The 25,854-nt window shown below is 34.5% G+C and overlaps 1 protein-coding gene across 1 annotated transcript; it reads right to left on the reverse strand.

The window, feature by feature from the left end:
• Positions 1-789: 789 nt before the first annotated feature.
• Positions 790-22,249, reverse strand: LOC140991210 (uncharacterized). Its single transcript, XM_073461156.1, has 6 exons — positions 22,039-22,249; positions 21,507-21,672; positions 19,785-20,016; positions 19,336-19,410; positions 18,129-18,587; positions 790-1,911 (listed from the first exon to the last, which is right to left on the reverse strand). The coding sequence occupies exons 1-6, from the start codon at positions 22,247-22,249 to the stop codon at positions 790-792; spliced, it is 2,265 nt and encodes a 754-aa protein (XP_073317257.1).
• Between the last annotated feature and the right edge of the window lie 3,605 nt (positions 22,250-25,854).

Raw genomic sequence — 25,854 nt, forward strand, 5'->3', positions numbered from 1 at the left:
AACCATAAATAGAATCATCAACAACCCAATAAACACAAACCCATAACATATCATCCATAAAACCAACACCATCAACAAACCCATGATTTCCCCAACACCAAAATCCAACAATAAACTATACCACAAGCTTACCTTAGCTTCTTGAACCAACAAGAACCTTGCTCACACTTCAAAACTCCCACAAGATACTTGAATCAAAGGAAGGGAAAGAAAGGAAATGGAACCCTAGCTCTCCCAAGGACTGAAGAATCGAGAATGAGGGGAAAGAATGAGAAAAATGAGACCAACTCATCCATTTAAACACTAAAAACCCGAAAACACGACTTTACTGTTCATGCACCGCGGGTGCACTACATACCTCACCGCGGGTGCGGTGTGCCTTCGGCACCTCAACCAAATTTCTGAAATCGACGACCGCGGGTGCGGTACCTATCCCACCGCGGGTGCGGTGTCTCTTCGGCAATTCCACAAATTCTGCAATAAAGACCGCGGGTGCGCTGCACAAATCACCGCGGGTGCGGTCTGCTCTCGGCCAAAACAACTCTATGCAACAAAAATCGAATCGCAACGCTGATACAACACAACTACCCATCAACTAATATCAACAATACCACAAAACAATAATAACCAACAATACTATGACCCATAATCACAACTCTTAACATCTAAATCAAACTTAATCTTAACCAAATAATCCATAAACATACGAAATCTTAAACTGTACCGTTCACCAGGCTTGGATATTACAATCTCCCCTCCTTAGAGGAAATTTCGTCCTCGAAATTGACGTCACTGCACAAACAACTCAGGATACTTCTCTTTCATCTCATCCTCTGGTTCCCACGTGGCTTCTTCAATCAGATGATTCCTCCAAAGGACTTTAACAATGCCGATCTCTTTGTTCCTCAACACTTTAACTTTGCGATCCAGAATCTGGACCGGAATCTCTTGGTACGTAAAATTCGGCGTCAAATCCAATGGCTCGTGGCGAAGAACATGGGAAGGATTCGGAATATATTTCCTGAGCATAGAGACATGAAAAACATTATGAACTCTATCAAGATCTGGCGGTAGGGCTAACCTGTAAGCTTGATCACCGACTCTGTCCAATATTTCAAATGGACCAATAAATCTCGGACTCAACTTTCCCTTTTTGACAAACCGCATAACACCTTTAAGAGGTGCTATCTTCAAGAACACATGGTCGCCAACCTCAAACTGCAATGGCCTACGACGCACATCGGCATAACTCTTCTGTCTCAACTGCGCTGTCTTCATTCTCTCTCGGATAACAGCAACAACATCAGCAGTCTGTTGGACCAACTCTGGACCCAACATCTTTCTCTCACCAATCTCATCCCAATATAAGGGTGATCTACATTTTCTTCCATAAAGTGCTTCATAAGGTGCCATGCCAATTGTCGCCTGGTAACTGTTATTGTACGTGAACTCAACAAGAGGTAATTTGGAATCCCAGCTACCAGGATAATCTATAGTACAAGCTCTGAGCATATCCTCTAAAATCTGAATAACTCTCTCCGACTGACCGTCGCTCTGGGGATGATATGCTGTACTAAATGCTAACCGTGTACCCATAGCTCTGTGCAAACTCTTCCAAAACTCTGAAGTAAATCTAGGATCACGATCAGACACGATCGACACAGGAACACCATGAAGTCTAACAATCTCTGCTATGTACTCTTCAGCATACTGGTTCATAGAATATGTCATCTTGACTGGAAGAAAATGTGCTGACTTGGTCAATCGATCAACAATAACCCAAATAGAGTTAAAAACTTTCTGCGTTCTGGGAAGACCAGTCACGAAATCCATCGTAATGTGCTCCCATTTCCATTGAGGAATCGACAATGATAACAATGTCCCAGCAGGTCTCTGGTGCTCGATCTTCACCTGCTAACAAGTTAGGCACTGAGAAATGAACATAGAAATATCCTTGTTCATTCCTGGCCACCAATAGAGTCTACAAAGATCCTGATACATCTTGGTGCTACCTGGGTGCATCGAGTATGGCGCGGTATGTGCTTCTGTCAAGACGTCTCATCGAATATCATTGCCAATAGGAATGCATATACGGCCTCTGAATGTCGTCAAACCATCTCCATTCATCCCAAACTCTGAATTACCTCTGTCCTCTGCTCTGGCTCTCATCTCTATCAACTGTACATCATTGGCCTGCTCTCTACGGATCCTGTCCGTCAATGTAGCCCGAATGATCAACGCTGAAAAGCGAGCAATGGTTCACGGAACCACCAAAGCTATCTCCTCTCGCTGCAAATCTAACAACAACGGCTGCTGAATCATAGAACTTAAAGAAGAACTCGACTTACGGCTCAATGCATCCGCTACAACATTCGCCTTCCTTGGGTGATAACTAATCATCACATCATAATCTTTGACAAGCTCTAACCACCGTCTCTGTCGCATATTAAGTTCTTTCTGTGAAAACAAATACTTTAAACTCTTGTGGTTTGTGAAAATTTCACACTTTTCGCCATACAAATAATATCTCCAGATTTTCAGGGCGAAAACCACAACTGCCAGCTCCAAATCATGCGTAGGATAATTCTTCTCGTAATCCTTCAACTGGCGAGAAGCATAGGCTATAACTTTACCTCGTTGCATCAACACTGCACCAAGGCCCTTCTTCGACGCATCGGTAAAAACAACAAAGTCCTCTGAACCACTGGGCAAAGCAAGTACCGGAGCTGTCGTCAACTTATTTTTCAACTCCTGGAATCCTCTTTGGCATTCATTGGACCACTCAAACTTCACAGTCTTCTTCGTCAGATTGGTCAACGGCAGGGCAATCTTGGAAAAATCTGAAATGAATCGACGATATTAACCCGCCAAACCAAGAAAACTGCGTACCTCTGATACAGTGGTAGGGATAGGCCACTTTTGTATCGCCTCTATTTTCACTGGATCAACAGCTAACCCATCCTTTGAGATAACATGGCCTGAGAAAGAAATCTGCTCTAACCAGAACTCACATTTCTTCGACTTAGCATACAACCTCTTCTCTCTCAGCAACTGAATAACAACTCTGAGGTGCTCTGAATGAAGCTTTCTGGTCTTGAAGTAAATCAAAATATCGTCGATAAAAACAATGACAAAGCTATCCAAATACGGCTTGAACACTCGGTTCATAAGATCCATGAAGACTGAAGGAGCATTGGTCATACCAAACGACATAACAAGAAATTCATAATGACCATACCTGGTCCGAAATGCCGTCTTAGGGATATCAGACTCCCTAACCATCAACTGATAATAACCAGATCGCAGCTCAATCTTCGAAAACATTGTAGCCCCTTGCAATTGGTCAAAAAGATCGTCTATCCGTGGCAACGGATACTTATTCTTGATAGTCACTTTGTTGATCTCTCTGTAATCAATGCACAGTCGCAACGACCCATCTTTCTTCTTAACAAAAAGAACCGGAGCTCCCCAAGGCGAAGAACTCGGCCGAATAAAACACTTATCTAATAGATCCTGCAACTGCGTCTTCAACTCCTTCATCTCTGTAGGGGCCATTCTGTACGGAGCCTTAGAAATAGGAACCGTACCTGGGACTAAATCAATCACAAACTCCACATCTCTGTCCGGCGGTAAACCCGGCACATCATCCTCAAATACATCAGGGAACTCTCTCACAACATCAATATCATCAAGATTCAACTTCACAATTCTATCCATATCCACAATCGAAGCCAAAAACCCATCACAACCTCTAAACAACAACTTCTTAGCCTCAAGACACGAAATAAAAGGAAGGACCAGCGAAGTACCTGCACTGGCGAGCATACTTTCCTTATTTCCATCATCTTCCTTCGTCATGGTAATGATGCGACCCTGCACCTTCTCCTTGCTCGATCCTCTTGGGCAGTCCTTGGCAATATGGCCTGCAGTGCCACATCTGTAGCATGTATTAGTACCAAACCTGCACTCACCCCTGTGAGGCCTACTGCACTTGGGACACAATGGCTTCTCAGGCTCAGATGGAACTGTCGGTGGTTTAGGACTCGGCTCCAACTTGCCTTTCCCTTTAAAATGGTCATTTTCTCTTTGGCTCGAACCTTGACCTCTTTTTGCAACAAACTGCTTCCTCGCCTGTCTCTCTCTGGCAATGTCTTTCTCATCTTGCTCGGCCAACAAAGCCTTAGACACAATCTCTTTAAATATCACCGCCTTAGACATATTGATGTCCCTTCTGATTTCTGCTCGAAGTCCTCTAATAAAATGAGCACCCTTGTCTTTGTCATTGGATGCAATGTATGGGGCAAACAGACAGCCCTCTTCGAACTTCAGAATATACTCATCAACATTCATACTTCCTTGACGAAGCTCTAGAAATTCAGTCACCTTTCTAGCTCGAAGTGCATCTTGGAAATACTTGTCATAGAAAAGATCCGTGAACTCTTGCCACTTCAATGCCGGAACATCAACACCTACCTTGGTAGCATTCCACCAAATGCGTGCAGCTTTGACTAGCATGAATACTGCAAATCCACTCAGCCTTTGTCTTCATACGTGAGATGATCAAATATCGCCTCAAGAGCTTTGACCCACTCTACAGCCACCAATGGATCAGTGCTTCCTGCAAATTCAGCCGGATCCATCCTCTTAAAAGCAGTAAAGATCCCATCAGTTCCAACCGCTTGAACCACTTGGCCTCTCCCTTGACCTCTACCTTGGCCTGTTCCTTGCATACGGAGTAACTGCTGGATCTGCTCACTATGGACCTTGGCTTGCTCTTTTAGTAACTTGCCGAACTCATCAACAATTCTAGAGGAAGAACTATCCGCACCCTCTGAAGCCTTTCTCTTAGGAGGCATACTCCTACAATGTTCTCACATAATACATATCAACCAATAACAATGAATAGATGAAGAAGAAGACATACCCGGACTGTTGAAAGTAGACGAAGTCATATGCATTGGTCCGAAGAACCGTGCTCTGATACCAATAAATGTAACACCTCTGGCCGGTTTTAATAAAATAGCAGCGGAAATTAAAATTTTCTTTGAAGGGAGGAAGGATTTAAAATACATTACCATATATAAACAAAAGTTATTACATGATCAATCAAATGAGGCAACAAAATACAAAACATCATTTTTGTGATCATGTCAAAATACTTGCAAAATAGTCTTCTTCCTTCCCTCTCTTATGCATATGACCCCGGCTCCAATCAACGTCCCGGCCCGTCACTCTTATCTGCATCACATGAATAACTAAAATGAGTATGAAACTCAGCAAGTGGAACTCTTACATAGCAATGTACATATACCATACTCTGTAAAACGTGGCTTTGAAAACATAAAATACCATCAACTCTGAAACATGAATATCATAGAATGAATAACAATAACGATGGTATTTCTCTTTTCTCTGTTGGATTGATATCTATATAGTATCTCTGTCTCTGTGCCTCTATCCCATCGATATGAATCGATAACTCTGAGGGATATAAGCCTATGGTCGTTGATCAACTTATTGCATGCAATCTCTGACTATGTATCTATCAATCCAATAAAACATTTGAATTCTCTCTTTGGCATTAAAACAAATACTTTGAAGACTCTATTTTCTTTTGTATTCCCTTTAACATAATTGAGACATAAGAATGTCTCTAATATGCAACAAGGTGTATTAATACATAGCATGAATCAATGGAAGGGAATAACACTTTAAAACCATTGAAACACAATACATATATTATCATGTGAGCACAAGGAAATGAATTCCACTTACAACACTTGCAACACTTGCTACTATACTCTTGGTACACAACCTACAACAATAAACCATAAATAGAATCATCAATAACCCAATAAATACAAACCCATAACATATCATCCATAAAACCAACACCATCAACAAACCCATGATTTCTCCAACACCAAAATCCAACAATAAACTATACCACAAGCTTACCTTAGCTTCTTGAACCAACAAGAACCTTGCTCACACTTCAAAACTCCCACAAGATACTTGAATCAAAGGAAGGAAAAGAAAGGAAATGGAACCCTAGCTCTCCCAAGCACCGAAGAATCGAGAATGAGGGGAAAGAATGAGAAAAATGAGACCAACTCATCCATTTAAACACTAAAAATCCGAAAACACGACTTTACTGTTCATGCACCGCGGGTGCACTACATACCTCACCGCGGGTGCGGTGTGCCTTCGGCACCTCAACCAAATTTCTGAAATCGACGACCGCGGGTACGGTACCTATCCCACCGCGGGTGCGGTGTTTCTTCGGCAATTCCACAAGATCTGCAATAAAGACCGCGGGTGCGCTGCACAAATCACCGCGGGTGCGGTCTGCTCTCAGCCAAAACAACTCTATGAAACAAAAATCGAATCGCAACGCTGATACAACACAACTACTCATCAACTAATATCAACAATACCACCAAACAATAATAACCAACAATACTATGACCCATAATCACAACTCTTAACATCTAAATCAAGTTTAATCTGAACCAAATAATCAATAAACATACGAAATCTTAAACTGTACCGTTCACCAGGCTTGGATATTACAACAACATCCTACGTTGGCAGCGTACTCGTTTGAAATCATATCATGATCACATATACGTAAAAACGTTGAAACTTTTGAAAATATTTGATAAAATGTTAAACCATCAAACGCAAATTTTTTTATTCAAAAACAATTTAAACATGCATATTATTATTTGAATGATGTGTAAAGGAGTTTAGAAAACATGTCTTTGCGTTTAAAACGCTCGAATACGTGAGCGTCAGCGAGGAAGAACGAACGGGCGACGAAGAATCCTAGCTTTTCTCTTCTCCTTATTTTCGAAAATTCTAGTGTGTGCGAGTGTGTGTTTTGGCTGGTTTAAGGTGTAAATTATGGGGTGAAAAACCCTTGGTTTAGTTATTTATATTTTAGTTAACATGTAAATGGGCTTGGTTTTTGGGCTTGCTAGTTTGGGAGCAATTGGGCCTACTCAATTTGGTTAACCATCTGAAGCTTAAAATCAAATTGAATCTGATACGTGGCTTTGTTTTATCAAATTTTTTCTTAGTGGTTTTCGCACACATGGAGGTTATTGGTTTCCAGCCTATATACCATCTTCAACTCAAACTGAGCTAAGAAAATGAGACATTTAAATTCCAGAATAATAAAGAATATAAGGTTCTTATTAGGAACTTTTACAAAACATAAAAGGATTTATGAAAGATATACCAAAGAAATTAAACAACAGAGGATTTTACCGAGATACCTTTGAAACATAAATTCATAAAAAAATCACCCATAAATGCCTTAAACGTCATCTCTCGGCTAAGCAGGCTGAAGGACTACAACATGAATTTATTATTTCTTGGTTACTCGAATCTTGTGTTTACCATTTCTTGATTCATCTTTTTACTTTATGTTCTAACAAAAGACTCTTATATTTCATTAAATTCCAAAAGTTAAATAAATCTTTTGTTATCTCAATTTCATTCCAAGTTACAAATAAATATAGATCATGCTATAGTAAAGTAGTATGATTTAGCACGAATGATTTAGCCTGTCATTCAGGCTAAGCGATAAAATATAAAAATTAAAAACTATAAATAAAAATTGAAAATAAAAACAGTAAATTTACAAAGTTGTAATCAGTAAAGAAGCATTGATTGAATAAGTGGAAGCTTTTATTATGAAGGGTTGTTTACAAGAGAGGAATAGAGGGGAGCAAACTCGACCGTATCCTCTTAAGAACACGAAACTAACTATATATAGAAAGAAGAGTCGGACATCAAACCTCGGATTCCAACTAAAAATAAAAATAGTACAATGCTTTATTAAAGCAAATAGTAACATGGTTACAAAAATCAAAAAGTCTACAGTGATATGCCACCAACTTGAAATATTCCATCGGTTGTAGTTATATTCCACCAACTTGTGATATCCCAACAACTTTATTAAAGATGAATGTCCTAATCATCTTTAAGATTATCTTTTATAAAATTTTTAAAAATGTAGCTGATATGCTAGAGATTAGGAATATTTTCCTCTGGGTCTTATGCATCTTGCATTTGAATGAGATGAATGAATTGATTCTCACTGGATTCGGACGCCATTGATTTATCTGATTTGGAATCAGAACATCCAATATTCTTATAAAGATTCTTCTTCATTTCATCAATATATACTTCAATCATTTTTTCAATAAATCTCATAATATTTTTGAGTCAATATCTTGAATGGACTCATAGAGTCTTTCTCTTTTTCTTGTTGATTATGAAAATCTTTCTGATATAAATAAATTTTCTCCTCCATATTTTGAAGAGTTTCATAGCCATAAGGCTTACCAGTATCTGGATCATCTCTTAATAATTTGTCCCAAAATTTTGTGGAAATGACCCTCCATATACAAGGGATGCTTTCATCAGTGTAACCGAATTCTAGTTACCATTTCCAGATCCATGACATTCAAAGTCCATAAAGAATAGACATAGAGTCTTGCCATCAATCCAATGTTCTGAAAAGGATTTTGTAATACTTGGGGAAACATTTAACCAAGTATTCATTGATTTTATGAAAACCTCGGGCAAAATTTTTGCTGATGGACCAAATATTTTCCACCATATTAAAAACCAATTAGTAATTTGATAATGGAAAACATTTTCACAGATTTTTAAAAACCATGTATGCTTTCTTTTTTCATTTTCATATAATAGATTTTTATTAAAACTCTCAACATAATCCCAAAAATTAAATTTGAAATTCATTTGATGATTTTGAGAATAAAATTCTTTTTCAACCAATGGAGATATACCCTATTCTTCAATAGATATAATCTTTTTGATGATAAACTTGGAGAAGTTATAACTTCCTTTCTGTTGAGTATTATTAAAAAAGTGAGTTATTTCAACACTTTTTGTAAATAATAGAAGATTTTCATAAAATCCTCTTTGCTTATAAGCACCATATGCATATGATATATTGGTTAAGTATCTTTCCATAATAGTCCATGGAGTTTTTTCCATTGGGTATCTTTTTCTTCTATAAGAAGAATTAATTCACGATATTTTGTCTCTATATAAATAGCAGAATCACCTTTATCATTTTTATTGATGTTAGCATATGATGTTTGAGACTAAGAATCTGTATTACTTCTCTATTTCTGTTTCAAGAATTCTTGAAATTCATTGTATAACTCATTTTGCTTAGTATTACTGGCAGATGAACTATATAGGTTCTGGGCAATTAGCCTCTGTTTACCATGCTGGGCAATAATATTAGGGGGTTTTCTCCTACCACCTCTTCCTCTGTAAGCGGAATCTCTACGACCTCGAGAATTCATATATGTAAATAGAAAAATTAAGATAAATATTCTCGAGTTAAGAAATCTGGTAAGTGATTATCTTCACTTTTTTTATAAATGATTTCAAAATCAAAAGAAGCTAAATGTGCCTGCCATCTTGCAAAATTTTGCTTAGACACATCATGTTTAAAATCTTTTAAAAACATAAATTTTGCAGATTTGCAATCAGTTTTTTATAATAAACTTTTGATTGTATAAATCATCTTGAAATTTTAAAATACATCTCACAATAGCTAAAATTTCTTTTGCTATTTTGGAATAATTTTTCTGGGCATTATTCCATTTCCCAGAATAAAATCTGATTAAATATTATTGTTATGTTTTGGGGTCTATTTGTTTTAAAACCTCCAAAATCTATATCTGAATCATCTATGTCAACAATTTTGTCCCATTGGGGATTAGCAAGCATAAGACAAGGAAGATTTTTAACCTTTTCTTTTATATTTTTAACTGCTTCAGTATGTTTAGTAGACCAAGGTAAATGATTTTTCTTTAATCTATCATATAAGATAACTGAATCATTTATAAAATTTTTAATATAAGAAGAAATATAATTTAAATTTCATAAAAATCTTTATAACTGAGTTTTATCAGTTATAATAACAGGAAATTTTGAACCAAATTCTATACTTCTTTGTATAAGAATTATTTTTCTTTTTTCAATCGTAAGACCAAGAAATCTAATATTTGTTTGAAATAAAATCATTTTTTATTTTGATATAACAAGACTATTTTGAATAACAATATTTTTAAACATATCTTAATGTTTAAAGTGTGTTTCTATGTCATTTGAAAATACTAAAATATCATCAATATAAACAATTAAAAATTGCAATACTGATAAAAAAAAATATCATTCATAATTTGTTGAAATTCTAAAGGGGCATTTTTAAGTGCAAAGGGCATAACTGTCCATTCATAATGTCCTATTGGAACATTAAAAACAGTTTTATATATTTAATTTGAATCTGCCTAAATCCTGATTTTAAATCGAATTTTGAAAATATAATTGCATTAACAAGTCTATCTAATAAATCTTTTTTATTAGGAATAGGATGCCTAATCCATTTCAAAACCTTATTAAGATGTTTATAATTTATGACTAATCTAGGAACTCCTCTTTCCTGCTCAGAATGTTTATTAACATAAAAAGCAGTACATGACCAAGGAGATTGAGAAGGTTTGATTAAACCTTTATCTAATAAAGAATGAATTTCATTCTTACATAATTCTAAATATTCAGAATTCATTTGACAAGGTCTTGCCTTGTTAGTAATATTTGTTTCCTTAAAATCTTCTTCTTTTAAAGAATTAATTTGAAAAGTTTTTCTATCAATCTTTTCTTGTAATTCATTGAAAATTATGTGAGCAGATTTAGTTATAAATTGAAAAGAAATAGGGTTACTTTGATAGGTTCCTATTATACCTGTTTTATCAACATAAGTTAAAGGATAAATTTGATATATAAAAGGAAGTCTAAGTATTAGTTGGCTAGAAATATCCTTAGCTAAAAAAAACTGGTTTGAATACAGTTTTTATCTTTGCAAATATAAGCTTTAGGTAATTTATAATTTATTTCTAAAGGTTCTCGTCCTGCATGAGAGAGAGAATGAGTAGTTTTATAAAAGTATTTAGTAGGAATTAATCGTTTCTGTATGACATTTAAATCTGCACCACTATCTATCATGGCAATTAAATTCTTCTTATAAGAAATATCAATTAATAAAGTAATATTAGTATATCACTTTTGAGATATTATCATACTTAAAACAGATAAATATTTTTGATTATAATTAGGAAATGTAATATCTTGAATATTTTCAAAACTTTCAGAATTATTAATTGAATTGTTATTATTATTTTCAATAACTGAAATACGATAATTTAAACTATTATTATTGTATTGTAAAATTTTTATTTGATCTTTAAGATTATCTATTTCTTTAACTAAATCATGTATAGTAACATGATTTTGTTTACTATATTTTTTTTGTAGAAGTTTTTTTACTTCTTTCATAGAATAAACGTGTTCTTGTTTAACAAAAATGTTATTACTGCTAGTTGAAGCAGTATTTTACATTTGATAAATAATTGTAGATTTTAATATTAGATCCTTAATCATTTTAAAGAATTCTAAAATATTATTATTAGTTAAAACATTAATATTTAAATCTTGAAATTGAGACATAAATTTATAAAACTGATCATTTTTATCATTATTCTCATCTATATGATTTATACAAGATTTTTCTTGTATACAATTATCACATTTTTCTAAATCAGAAGTATTAGATTCTATTTCATTAATTTCTTCTGATTCAAATGATTCTGAAGAATTATCAGACTCACTATCAGAATTATTATTTGAATCCATTATTATTTTAAATAATGTTTCTTTTAGATTTTCATCTATATCTAAATTATTAATTTTGTTTTTAGCCCAACATTGATTAGCATAATGTCCTGACTTTTTGCATTTTCTACAAATTATTAATTTGTTTTTGTATTTTTCTGCTTTCCGTAAATCACAGCTTTCTTTTCTTTTCTTCTTTTTATCTCTTTGTCTTTCAGAAAAATTTCTTTTCTTTCTATAAGGTCTTTCTTCTTTATCTTTTATTTTTTTCTTACCTTTATAAGGTAGGTCCATACCAAATTGATCAAAAAATTTACCTAATTGTTTTTTCTCAAGTAAATTTTTTCTTTTAATTTGATTATTTAATTTTAATTCATTACAGAGAGCTAAACCCTCTTGAATACAAATACTTATTAATTTTCCATAAGTATAATCTTCATGAGGGATATATGTATCATCTTTTCTTAAAACTTTTCTAATTCATTCAGCAAATAGAAAAGGTAAATCATCTATATACTTAGCTTTCCAAAGACTATTGTTACAGTCTGGTATCTCATAAATACGAGATAAGAATGTATCTTTATACCATCTAAAATCAGTAAGTGTTTTACATTTTAGATTACTTAATAAAGTACGAATTTGTTCACTACTATCAGTAAATCTACTAGTGAAATGTTGNTCTTGAATACAAATACTTATTAATTTTCCATAAGTATAATCTTCATGAGGGATATATGTATCATCTTTTCTTAAAACTTTTCTAATTCATTCAGCAAATAGAAAAGGTAAATCATCTATATACTTAGCTTTCCAAAGACTATTGTTACAGTCTGGTATCTCATAAATACGAGATAAGAATGTATCTTTATACCATCTAAAATCAGTAAGTGTTTTACATTTTAGATTACTTAATAAAGTACGAATTTGTTCACTACTATCAGTAAATCTACTAGTGAAATGTTGAATCATTGTCATTATTAATGAATAAACTACATTTTCTAATTGAATATTATTTTCAATTTTTATTGAATTGAAAATATCATCTTTTTGGGATTAATTTAAAATATTTATCCCACCAACCTTTTAGTTGGCCAGTAAATCCTGCTATAATTATTCTAGCAATATTTTTATCTGTATTACCTGAAGTTTTACACACAGTACTATACATAAGCATTCTGTGAGCAATATTATAAATTTGTTTATCACTAACCCTATCAATATTCCATTCATATATACTTTTCCAATTATATCTATTTGAGAAAATATATTCTTGTTCTTCAACAAGAACATCCATGGGAGTATTTCTATCGTAATAATATTTAGATTGGGTAGGTTTATCTGTCCATTTTATTTTATTAATTTCTTCATCAGAAGGATTATTTTCAAACTCTTCATTAAGAGTATTTAAATTAAGATTTTAAAATTTTTCTTCTAATAATTTTTCTATATCAGAAACAGAAGACTTAAATTTAAAATCTTTTTTTTCTGGAGGGGATTTAATAGAAGAACTTGCAATATAAATAATATTAGTTTCTTCTTCCTTAGTTTGTAGATAAACATCTAGTTTAATTTGATTAATAGCTATAATAATTTTATCTATTCGATCTTTAAGATAAACTATTTCTTCTCCTATTATCGTAAGATATAAATTTGTCTAATTTTATTTTTCAATTATCTGATTAATGTGTTTAACAGTTATTGTAACATATCATTATCAAATAATTATAAAAAAGCAGTAAAATTTAAAATTTTATTATTATTTTCTATAATAAAAGATTGTTGAGGAGGATAAACAGATTTTTGAATCTGTCCCGAAGAAAGTTTATAATTTTTTTCAAGAATAGATATATAATCTATAATAAAAGTTTTAAAAAACCAAGGAACAAAATGTATTAATCTATTTTGGTTTTCACAGTATTTATAAAATTCTGTGACAATGTATTCAAATTCTTCTTCAGAGAAACTTTTAAAATACCATTCCCTGAAAGATTCCTATTTGGGTAAATAAAATTCTGCATTGATCTTTGCTCTAGCAAGAGATCCTTTAGTAAAATCAATTTTTGGTTTACTATCCATTAAGTAGTAAAATTCATTTCTGAAACAGTATCAGTTTCTTTAACTTTTTGAGAGTTACTTTGATGAACAATATTATTTTGATTAATAATTAAATCTTCTGTTGAAGATTCTATTTCTTCTCTGATTTGAGAAATTGAAGCTTTAGAAGTTTGTGGAATATCCACCATATAATCCAGAGGTGAAATAAAAGAATGACTAAATCTTGATCTAGCATAGACAGATGAAGGTAATAATCTTCTTTGTTCATTATTGAACTGTATTTGAACAGATACTTCGTTATTTTGAATAACTTGCTGTAAATCTCTATTTATTATAAGATTTCTAAGAACAGCTTGTTCAATTATCTAGTTTTCTGGAAATTCAATTTCTTCCAATTTTATAGATCTACTCTACGGGTTGTGATATTAGATCTATTAAAATTAGTTTCTATTAGAATAGTTTCATTTAATTTTTTTATCTATTCTTTTACACATAGGATTCAGTGTAAATAATGGTTTATAATAAATAAGATAACAGATACATATTGCTTATGTTCTAGGAGTATAATTATAACCATGAGTTTTAACATTTAATGTTAAAGAGTCTAATATATTTATATCAGACAGAGAAAAAGATAAATTAGGGTAAACATCAAAATATACTGGACCATGTGCCAGACTAGATTGAATTATTCCCAAAAGAGATTGTTTCCAATTTAAATTTCTTCCATCTCTTAAAGCTGCTATAAAGCTTTCTGGTAAAATTTCTAAAGTTAAAGGTCTAAAAGCAATTTGTATTAAACCTATATGAATAAATCTATAATTTTTCATATAAGGTGAAATATTTTTATTGTTTAACAATCTAATAACCATTTCTTCATTATGAAGAGGTACCAAAGATTATGTTGTTTTAACTACTTTTTTAAAACCAATTTTTTCAAAAGTTCTTAACTTATAGATCATTTTAAATTCTATCTTAGGAATAGTCCATTTATTTAATAAATCTAAATTTTCAAGTAAATCATATCATATTCTTCATTTAAACTGTTTTGAACAGTTTCTTTCATACCAAATATATTCATTGAATAAAAAGTGCCAAATCATAAACCAAACTATTTTCATGGCTCTGATACCATCTGAAGCTTGGAATCATACAATATAGTTTCCAAAAATAATATTTTTGATCTTTTAAAAACTCCTCGTTTGCCCAAAACCAGCTTCTCGAGAAAAATAGAGCTCGACTTGTAAAATAACTCGAACTCCAATTTTTTTAGAAAAATTAAATCATTTTTAATCATATTTAGAAGCCTTGAAAATATTTAGTGAAAAAATATTTATTCTAGTCTTGGTCGTCCCCGGTCTCTTTTCCCCTGCCTATTATTGAATATTCGGGTAAAATCCTTCAATTTTATGAAAACATGCCATATAATCATTTAATCATGCAATCATACTGTAATGTCCGGTTACTCGTACAAATTATTAACGATGCGTTTATGTAATTTATTATGTGGTTAGTTGACTCATTATGTTTCACTTGTTGATTGAGGTATCTGTCACACCCCGAGACCGAAGTGTCAATGACATCCGACATTGTTTAACAATTACTTGAAAACAATAATCCTCGTATCGAAAAGCCAAATAAACCAGTCTTTATCATAAATAAAATAGTCTTTACAATGACAACGGAATAAAAATTACATCAGAGTATTTGCGGAAGCTAAAAAAAAAAGAAAAGGTAAAAATTTTGATTCTTGATCTTGTCGTTCGACCACCATCCCCAGAAAGCTTCTTGTTCCTCCTCATTCAGTTGCACTTCATTCTTATCTGAAATTTGTAAGGGGTGAGTGTTTTGGGAAACACTCAGCAAGTGGGGGTCGATAGATTTTTCAAAGATACATATAGAACTTAATCTTTAAAGCATCTCTTTAATAAACTTTTAAAACTTACTACTCTTGACTTATCATAACGGAATCAAAATCAAATTCGAATTACGAGACAAAGGTTATCAGACGATTCAGAGCAAATCAGAAACAATTAAGAACAACACAACACTGTTACACATCTCATTTCTATTGTCAAATTGTCCCCAATATGTTAGTCCTCTAAGGGGCCACACCGAACACAGTTTTGTACCCACTGATGGGGGCTAGAACACTGTTTTATACCCATCGATGGGGCCCAGACAGAATTACAATTATCGTCTCATATACAAATCGATTTGTAACAGTGTGTCACAGAATTCAACTTATCGAACAAAACTTATCAGAATTCGAAAGGAATTTAGCAGAGTCAAGGAATATCGAAATAAGAAGAACATTTCATACATCGATCGAGATTTTTAAATTATAACGTACTGATTTTCAAAAAATATGGACACACATTCAAGATTGTCATGTTATTTTATGAAAAGTTTTAAATTACAAGAAGATACGTAACAAAAACCCACTTACCGTTCTCGAAGTTATGGTTTGAACTATGTAGAATTTGGTTGAACAAAATTGCTGGATTTCGACCAAATGATGACCGAACCTGGACCGGATCTTCATGACAGTATCAGCAACAAATTATTGTATGAAATGACCGTGACAATATTCTTCCTTCTTCTACTATGGTGTCGGAAGAGAGGTGAGTGTAGGGGGTCAAAATTTTGGGAGCCTTTGAGGATTTTTTTGAAGTGCCTTTGGTCTGAGGATCATGTGCTATTTATAGAAGAAAAACATGGATTTTCAATCCCCTTCGCCGACCCCTTGCACCCCAAGAAAGCATTCATTGTGGTCAACAATCCATCCAAGCACCAAGAGTCATCTAAGTTTTCTAAAAGGACATTTCTTGCATAATAAATTTGTCCAATCCCTTAGCTTTTCTTTTAGCTCTCTTTTTGGTCCTTTTAGGACAAGCATGGTTGAGCTTCATTGAACTAAAAGATTGAGTCCTTGAGCTGGGGTTTACTTCTTCGATGATGATTCTTTGATTGTTGCGGTTTCTTATAGCATACACTGCAAAAAATTGCCCTACAAAAATGGTTTTTAACCGTTGTCGTAGCCCTTTTAAAACTGTTGTTAAAGCTCCCGTTGATAAAAGTTTCGCTTAAAGACAACGGTTTTTCACCGTTGTCGTAGTTGCAATTTGCGACAATTTTCAAAAAACCGTCGCAAATAAAATTAGCGACGGTTTTATGCAAAGCCGTTGCTAATTAGCGACGGTTTATACAACCATCGCTAAAATTAGCGACAATTGTTTAAACACCGTCGCTAAAATTAGCGACGGTTTGTCCATAAAGTCTTTCGCTAATTTAGCGCCGGTTTTTTATGATTTCCGCCGCTAATATTTTACGAAAAATAAAAAATTACTTTTAATAATTTAATAAATTCTTAGAATATATTTTAATAAATTCTAGGAGTTGAATCTAAAATCGTGTAAGAGATAAAAATTTTAAGTGTTGTGAAGTGGTAAAATTGTGTATGAGAGAAAAATTTTAAGTGTTGTGAAGTGGAAGAAAATGGATCGAAAATGGTTGTATTTATACACAGTTTGCGACGGTTATTGTTAAAACCGTCGCTAATTAAGGCGGTATTTTCAAAACTGTCGCATGTTTCAATTTTGCGACGGTTTTGCTAAACTGTCGCGAAAATTAGCGACGGTTGGACTAAAATCGTCGCTAATTTCAATAATGCGACGGTTTTACTTTAAACCGCCGCTAAATTTAGCGGCGGTTTTAGCAAAACCGTCGCAATTTTGAAATTAGCGACGGTTTTAGCAAAACCGTCGCAATTTTGAAATTAGCGACGGTTTTAGTAAAACCGTTGCTAAATATGGCAACAGATCACATAAACCTTTGTTATTTGTTCAGAAAACACACTAATAGACAACGGTTCTATAAACTGTTGTCATTAAAGCTCAACGACAACGGTTTTATAGAACTGTTGTCATTAACCCTTAAAAACACTCTATGACAACCGTTTTTACTAAAATCGTTGTAAAAAAGTTGTTAATTCTTAAATTTCTTGTAGTGATAGCTTCCCATTGAGCTAATCCCCGAGCTTTGGAGCTACCTCCTCGAGCCGTGTTAGCTGAAAATTAAAGTTATTACTTGAGTTTTATAGTCACGATTAAAGTTGTGAACTTTGTTTTCGGGTTTTAAATTCTTACATGATTTGTTTCGGAAATTCTGGGTTCTTACATCCCACCCTCCTTATTGGAAGTTTCGTCCTCGAAACTTGGATCTGCTCAATTTTTTGAAAAGATATGGATATTGTGTGCTCATCCCTTCTTCTAGTTCCCAAGTTCTTCTCGTTCTGTATGATTTGACCACTGTACTTTGACATATGGGATTGTTTGGTGTCTTAACACTTGATCTTTGGTGTCCACTATTCGAATAGGGACTTCTTCATACTTCAGCTCTTCGTTCAAGTGTTCTTCGATCATCAGCGGTGCAACTTTAAGGATGTGACTTGGGTCTGGGATATATTTCCTTAGTTGTGATATGTGAAAAACGTTTTGAATTTTGGACATATCTGGTGGCAAAGCTAGTCGGTAAGCTAGGGTTCCCATTTTATCCAGTATTTCGAATGGTCCTACATATCTTGGATTTAGCTTTCCGGATTTGCTGAACCAAACAACTCCTTTCATAGGTAAGACTTTAACATATGCTTTTTCACCGATCTCTAATTCCAAAGGTCTTCTCTTTAAATCTGCCCATCTCTTTTGTCTATCTTGAGCTGTCTTGAGTCTTTCTCGGATTATGGCGACCTTGTTAATGGTTACTTGAACAAGCTCATGTTCAATGTTAGCCTTTTCTCCAACTTCATCCTAGTACAAAGGTGACCTACACTTTCGGCCGTACAACGGTTCATACGGAGCCATTTCAATACTGCTGTGATAGCTGTTATTATAAGCAAATTCTATAAGAGGTAACTGCTCATTCCAATTTCCATGAAAATCCAGGGCACACGCCCTCAACATGTTCTCAAGGGTTTGATTTGTTCTTTCAGTTTGGCCATCAGTCTGTGGATGATAGGCCGTGCTGAGAGTGACTTTGGTCCCCAGTGCCTTTTGAAAACTTTTCCAAAATCGTGATACGAATCTTGGATGGACTGAAAGTTTCTTTTTATGTGCCTCAGCCATTACTTCTTCTCGAATACCATCAACTTCTGGCACACATAACCGTCCTTTCATCCAAAGAACACCATTTTTATCAGTCTGGAATTCTTGGGCTTTTCTTTCTTGAATTTGTTCCTTGATTTTTGTGATATAGGGATCTTGGCTTTGTTTTAATTTGATCGATTCCCGAAGGCATGGTTGCGCTGATAGAGAAGATAAACTTACTTTCCCAATGTTCCTTTCAGCTCAAAGAATCTGCCACCTTATTTGCCTTACCCGGATTGTAATTGATTGATAAATCATAATCTTTCAGAAGTTCAATCCACCTTCTTTGCCTCATGTTTATTTCTTTTTGGGTGAATATGTATTTGAGGCTCTGGTGATCAGTAAATACTTCGCATTTTACCCCATAAAGGTAATGTCTCCAGATCTTTCGCGCAAATACGATTGTCGCTACCTCAAGATCATGAGTTGGGTAATTTTGCTCGTAAGGTTTTAATTGCAGTGATGCATAGGCAATTACCTGACCTTCCTGCATCAGTACACACCCTAATCCTCCCTTTGAAGCGTCATTATATATTGTGAAATTCTTGCCATCCTCGAGCAGAATTAGTACTGGCGTAGATGCGAGCTTTCTTTAAAGGGTTTCGAAACTTTTCTCACATGCTTCATTCCAAATGAATTTTTAATTCTTTTGAGTAAGTTTGGTGAGAGGAATGTCTATCGAAGAAAATCTTTCCACAAATTTTCTATAGTAGCCAGCTAAACCCAGAAAAATCCTTATTTCGGTTACTGTGTTTGGTTGTGGCCAGTCTCTGATCGCCTCTACTTTCTTAGGGTCCAATGACACCTCTAATTTAGAGATTATATGGCCTAAAAACGCAACATTTTTTAGCCAAAATTCACACTTCTTGAGTTTGGCATAGAATTCTTTTTCTCGCAGTGTCTGCAAGGTGAGACGCAGATGTTCTCGATGGTCTTCCTCACTTTGTGATACACAAGGATATCATCTATGAAAACTACAACAAAATTATCAAGGTATGGCTTGAATACTCGGTTCATAAGGTACATGAATGCTGCATGAGCATTTGTTAGACCAAAAAGAATTACCGTGAATTCATAGTGTCCATATCTTGTCCTAAAAGTTGTTTTACAAATATTATCTTTTTTAACTTTCAGCTGATGGTAACCTGATCTTAGATCAAGTTTTGAGAAGACCTTGGCTTCTTTTAGTTGGTCGAAAAGATCATCTATCCTTGGGAGTGGGTATTTATTCTTTATTGTGATTTTGTTTAACTCTCTATAATCAATGCATAGCCTCATGCTTCCATCTTTTTTCTTTACAAATAGGACTGGGGCTTCCCACGGGTATGCACTAGGTCGAATTTGTTTCTTTTCTAATAACTACTAAAGTTGCTTCTTTAACTCTTTTAATTCAGCTGGAGCCATTCGGTATGGTGCCTTTGAAATTAGTACAGCACCAGGGACCAAATTGATTTCAAATTCCACTTCTCTGTCCGGTATCGCACCCGGTAAATCTTCGGGAAAGACATCTGGAAATTCTTGGATGATTGGAATTTCTTCCAATTTTCGAGTAGTTTCTTCTCTGACATTCGTTGATCATTGCCAGGTAGATTTCCTCACCAAATTTTATGGCCTTCCAGGTTTGTGAGGCAGATAGTACGGATTTTTGTTCCTTGGACTTTCCATGGTATATGATTTCCTTTTGTGTCGGAGCCTGAAGTTTAACATTTTTCTTTTGGCAGTCTACCATGTCATGGTGTTTAACTAACTAGTCCTTTCCAAGAAGGATGTCGAACTCAATCATGTTGAGTTGAATTAATTCTGCCTCAAAGATTTGTTTACTGATGCTACACTTACAGTTTCGATATACCTTATGGGTTTCAATTGTTTTGCTAGCAGGTGTTGCAACTCTTAACGGTTCACTAAGATTTTCATGCTCAAGTTTCAGCTTTTTAGCAAAACATTTAGAAAAAAATGAGTGAGTAGCACCACAGTCAAACAAGGCATAAGCAGGCATTTCATTGAGTCAAACAGTACCTGCCACCACATCGTTGGTGTTATCAGCTTCTTCCTGGGTTATAGCATATACCCGAGCGTTAGTCTTGTTTTCATTTGGTTTACGGGGAACAGTCTAGGGCTGGGAAAATATACCAAAATATCGAAATATCGAAATACCGTACCGAAAAAATGCCGAAAAAATCGATATACCGAAAATTTCGATACCGTACCGAAATTTTTGGTATCGGCATCGGTACGTAATTATTTTTTTTTCGGTATTTCGGTATACACCGAAATACCGAAAATAATTTTTTATTATTTTTTTTATAAATTTAAGTTCGGTATACAGAAAAAATGTCGGTATACCGAAAAAATTTTCGGTGTCGGTACGGTATCCGGTATGAACTTATTCATATCGAAAATTCGGTATACCGAATATGCGGTATACCGAATTTCCGGTATCGGTATCGATATGGAAAATTCAATACCGATATTTACGGTACGGTATACGGTACCGTAGTTCGGTACGGTATACCCTACCGTACCCATCCCTAGTCCAGTCTCTTTATCTTTGTTCTAATGACAATCTTTAATCTGATGACCCACCTTTCCACATTTGAAACAAGCCCCCGTTTTCCTATAACATTCTCCGATGTGATTCTGCCAACAAGTAGCGCACCACTTCCCTTCCTTGTTGACTGCGTTGGTAAAGGTTCATTTTTGGGGGCCACTTGAATAGTTTGGCCTTTTGAATTTGGGGTCACTCTGAGCACTGACAGACAAAAGATCTCTTGTTCTTATTTCCATCACTGTCATGTCTGATTTCTGTTTAAAATTTTCAAACTCGCTCAACTTTTGCAAACGAAATTCTTCTTGGTGATATTGCTTCAAAAATTCCCTTCCGAATATTTGCCATGAGATCTGCTCAATCTCGGACAAAGATGATGATATTGTTTCCCAACACTTGCACGCAGGATCTTCCAGAAACGGTGTCACAACTTCCACTCTAAGTCCTTCAGGTACTTCTAGTACATGCAGTTGAGTTCCGAAATTCTTAAGCCAATTATGACTGACTTCTGGATCAGGTTTGCCATCAAAGGTTGGAACTTCGTTCTTTCGGAGGGATTCATAATGATACTTAATTCCTCGTGGTTGTGGTTCTGTGGCGGCTGGATAGTGTTGGAAATTGGGTTCACAATTCCTTGCAAAGTAGCATCTACAATAGAAGCTATTGCCATCATATCCTCTCGGCTAAGATTCACCCTCAGAGGTGATGGTGGTGAATTCTCATTTTCGTTTTGATTGGTGTCGCGGGGGTTTCGGTTGTTTCTAGGTGGTCTGCCTGCCATTTCCTAACATAAATCGAGGGAAAAATTTCAGAACAACGATAAAGGATAGAAAGGCACAAAAATATAAATAAAGTTGTTGTGGAATTTTTGGATACTAAGAATTTAAAGAATGATTGAAGGATATTGACTTTGAACTTCGAAGGAAATTTTGAGACGAAGACATAAGACTTGAATGAATTCGAGGGTGAGTTTAATTCAGATAGGAATGCACTAGGATTTTGCCAAACCTTGATTTCATCAAATTTTGTCTATCAAAATCCCAGCGGGATTATGAACATGGCGGCTCTGATACCACTTAAATGTCACGCCCTAGACCGAAGCTTCGGTGACATCCGGCATTGTTTAACAATTACTTGAAAACAATAAGCCTCGTATATAAAAGCCAAATAAACCAGTCTTTTTCATAAATAAAATATTGTCTTTACCATGACAACAGAATAAAAATTACATCAGAGTTTTGCGGAAGCTAAACAAAAGAAAAGATAAAAATCTTGATTCTTGTTGTTCAATCACCATCCCCAGAAAGCTTCTTGTTCCTCCTCATTCAGTTGCTCTTTATTCTTATCTGTAATTTGTAAGCGGTGAGTGTTTTGGGAAACACTCAGCAAGTGGGGTTGATCGGTTTTCCAAAGATACATATAGGACTTAATATTTAAAGCATCTTTTTAATAAAATTTTAAAACTTATTACTTTTGACTTATCATAACGGAATCGAATCAAATTCGAATTATGAGACAAAGGTTATCAAACTATTTCAGAGCAAATCAGAAACAAATCAAAAACAATTCAGAACAAACACAACACTGTTATGCATCTCATTTCTATGGTCAAATTGTCCTCAATATTTTAGTCCTCTAAGGGGTGAGGCCAGAACACAGTTTTATACCCACTGATGGGGGCCAGAACACGGTTTTATACCCACTGATGGGGGCCAGACAGAATTACAATTATCGTCCCATATACAAATCGATTTGTAACAGTGTGTCCAAGAATTCAACTTATCGAACAAAACTTATTAGAATTCGAAAGGAATTTAGCAGAGTCAAGGAATATCGAAATCAGAAGGACATTTCATACATCGATCGAGATTTTTAAATTATAACATACTGATTTTTTAAAAATATGGACACACATTCAAGCATGTCGTGTAATTTTATGCTAAGTTTTAAATTACATGAAGATACGTAAAAAAAACCCACTTATAATTCTCGAAGTTACGGTTTGAACTGTACAGAATTTGGTTGAACGAAACTTGCTGGATTTTAGCCAAATGATGACCGAACCTAGATCGGATCTTTATGACAGTATCAACGACAAATTATTGTATGAAATGATAGTCACAATATTCTTCTTTCTTTTACTATGGTGTCGAACGAGAGGTGAATGTAGGCGGCCAAAATTTTGCGAGCCTTTGAGAATTTTTTAAAGTGCCTTTGGTGTGAGGATCATGTGCTATTTTAGAAGAAAAACATGGCTTTTCAATCCCCTTGGCCGACCCCTTGCACCCCTAGAAAGCATTCATTGTGGTCAAAAATCTATCCAAGCACCAAGAGTCATCTAGGTTTTCTAAATAGACATTTCTTACATAATAAATTTGTCCAATCTCTTAGCTCTTCCTTTAGCTCCCTTTTTGGTCCTTTTAGGACAAGCATGGTTGAGCTTCATAGAGCTAAAAGATTGAGTCCTTGAGCTGAGGGTTTACTTCTCCGATGATGATTCTTCGATTGTTGCGGTTTCTTATGGCATAGCTTCCCGTTGAGCTAATCCCCGAGCTTTGGAGCTACCTCCTTGAGCCGTGTTAGCTGAAAATTTAAGTTATTACTTGAGATTTGTAGTCACGATTAAAGTTGTGAGCTTAGTTTTTGGGTTTTAAATTCTTACATGATTTGCTTCGAAAATTCTGGGTTCTCACAGTATCAATAGTGAGATTGAATATGATTTATATATTGTCCATGGCGTATTGAGAAAAAATATATGTCTAAATAGTTATAGTAAGATTTGTAGATAATGTAGTGTAATGAAAGTTGGTATGGAAATGCAGGAAATGAGATGAAAAATATGATAGTTCTTACGGGTTTTAGCATAAGGGTTTGGATATTGATCCAAATTGTGTGAGACCACAACCATTAGAAAGCTAAGATATAAGGTTACAACTTTCATGTTTCAGATTTTGTCAAAATCATTGTGTAAGACAATCCAACAGCGCCCCGAAGTGTGTCATGTGTATTGTCATTCGTACAATGACATATTTTGGTAGATTGAGGATACATTTTTACTCAGTCCTCCAAATGACATGAAAACAATTGGAGATGCAAGCCACGACATAGGGCTACAACTTTTATGTTTACCATTTTTTCAAATTACAAAAGTAAGAGACGTTTCTGGAGAAATCTTTGATGAAATAGTGTGCAGGGCAGAAAGTTCAGTGCCCGAGTGGTAAGATCTTACCGCCCGAGCGCCGCCTTCTATGTGAAAAGATATGTTTCGAAATTCTTAGCATCAACACCAGTTTCTCCATTTGCCTTCACGAAAACCAAAAACTCTTCCTCCAAGTGATCTTTTCTTCCTTTTTTTTTTTTCAATTTGAAGTTAGAATTTAGTTCTACAACACAAGAACATCCTTGGGGTGAGTTTTCATCTCTTTTGATTGTTATATATGTAGGGGTGACTTTCATATAGTATAAACATAGTAATTGGATTATTGATATATTTGGTAGTATAGGAGTAAGAAACATCGCATCAAACCAGTATTCATACACTTGGACTGTAAGTTGGCATGTTCTTGAAGTAATACATGAGTAATATTATGACTTTCAAATGCTTCCCATTGAGTATTGCTATATGTACATTGTTAGTATGTTTATTGATGAAAACATAGCACCATATTCCATTGTTATCTATTAAATATGAAAGAAATTCATGAATATTGAAGATAGGTGCTATGTCATGAACATGAACATGAAAGAAAAGGAAAATGACTGATTTTTATATGATTTATGTAGAGGCCTCTAAATTCGTACTTGAAAATTTGCGAAAAAATTTAAAAATTTTCACTTTAATTAAATAAAATGCCTCATTCATAAATAGACTGATAAATAAAGTCTAATGTTCAAAAATAGCAGCGGAAGTAAATAATGTTTCAAAACGACAGCTTAAAATAATTCATTGTAATAAAATGAGTTTTCGCCAAAAATAATATATAAACTGATAAATGGGTCCTCGGGTCCCACTACTGCCAACTCGAGCTGGCTCACTGGTCCCCGCCCTCGGTTCTGACATCATCAGTACCTACAACAATCAAGTCTAGTGAGTCTAAAGACTCAGCATGCATATATCGTAAAAAACAAGTAAAAAGATAATAATAAAATTGCATGCGAGGTGAAAATATCATGTCATGAGGAATTATAGTATTTGCATAACTGAACTGTAAATATGTTATCATGGATAATTATAAATACGTGCATAACTGAACTGAGAATCATAAGTGAACTGTTAGCCCAATAGAGCTCTGCAATAAAATAGTCTGGATGATAATTTTGTTGAGATTATGTTCTATGCAAGTGGCCCCATGAACTGCACTGAACTGACCAGTAACTGATGACCGG

The sequence above is a fragment of the Primulina huaijiensis genome, chromosome 13 (genome assembly GCF_012295235.1).
Source record: "Primulina huaijiensis isolate GDHJ02 chromosome 13, ASM1229523v2, whole genome shotgun sequence".
In the NCBI taxonomy this organism is placed as follows: domain Eukaryota; kingdom Viridiplantae; phylum Streptophyta; class Magnoliopsida; order Lamiales; family Gesneriaceae; genus Primulina; species Primulina huaijiensis.

Bases quoted from the DNA above. Each gene is read 5' to 3' on its own strand.
- LOC140991210 (XM_073461156.1), bottom strand. From the start codon at position 22,249: ATGGCAGGCAGACCACCTAGAAACAACCGAAACCCCCGCGACACCAAT. The intron at 21,673-22,038 runs GTATCATTATGA...TTTGTCTGTCAG, and splicing joins CCACAACCACGAGGAATTAA to TGCTCAGAGTGACCCCAAAT. The intron at 18,588-19,335 runs GTAGCGACAATC...CCTTTGTACTAG, and splicing joins ACCCAACTCATGATCTTGAG to GATGAAGTTGGAGAAAAGGC.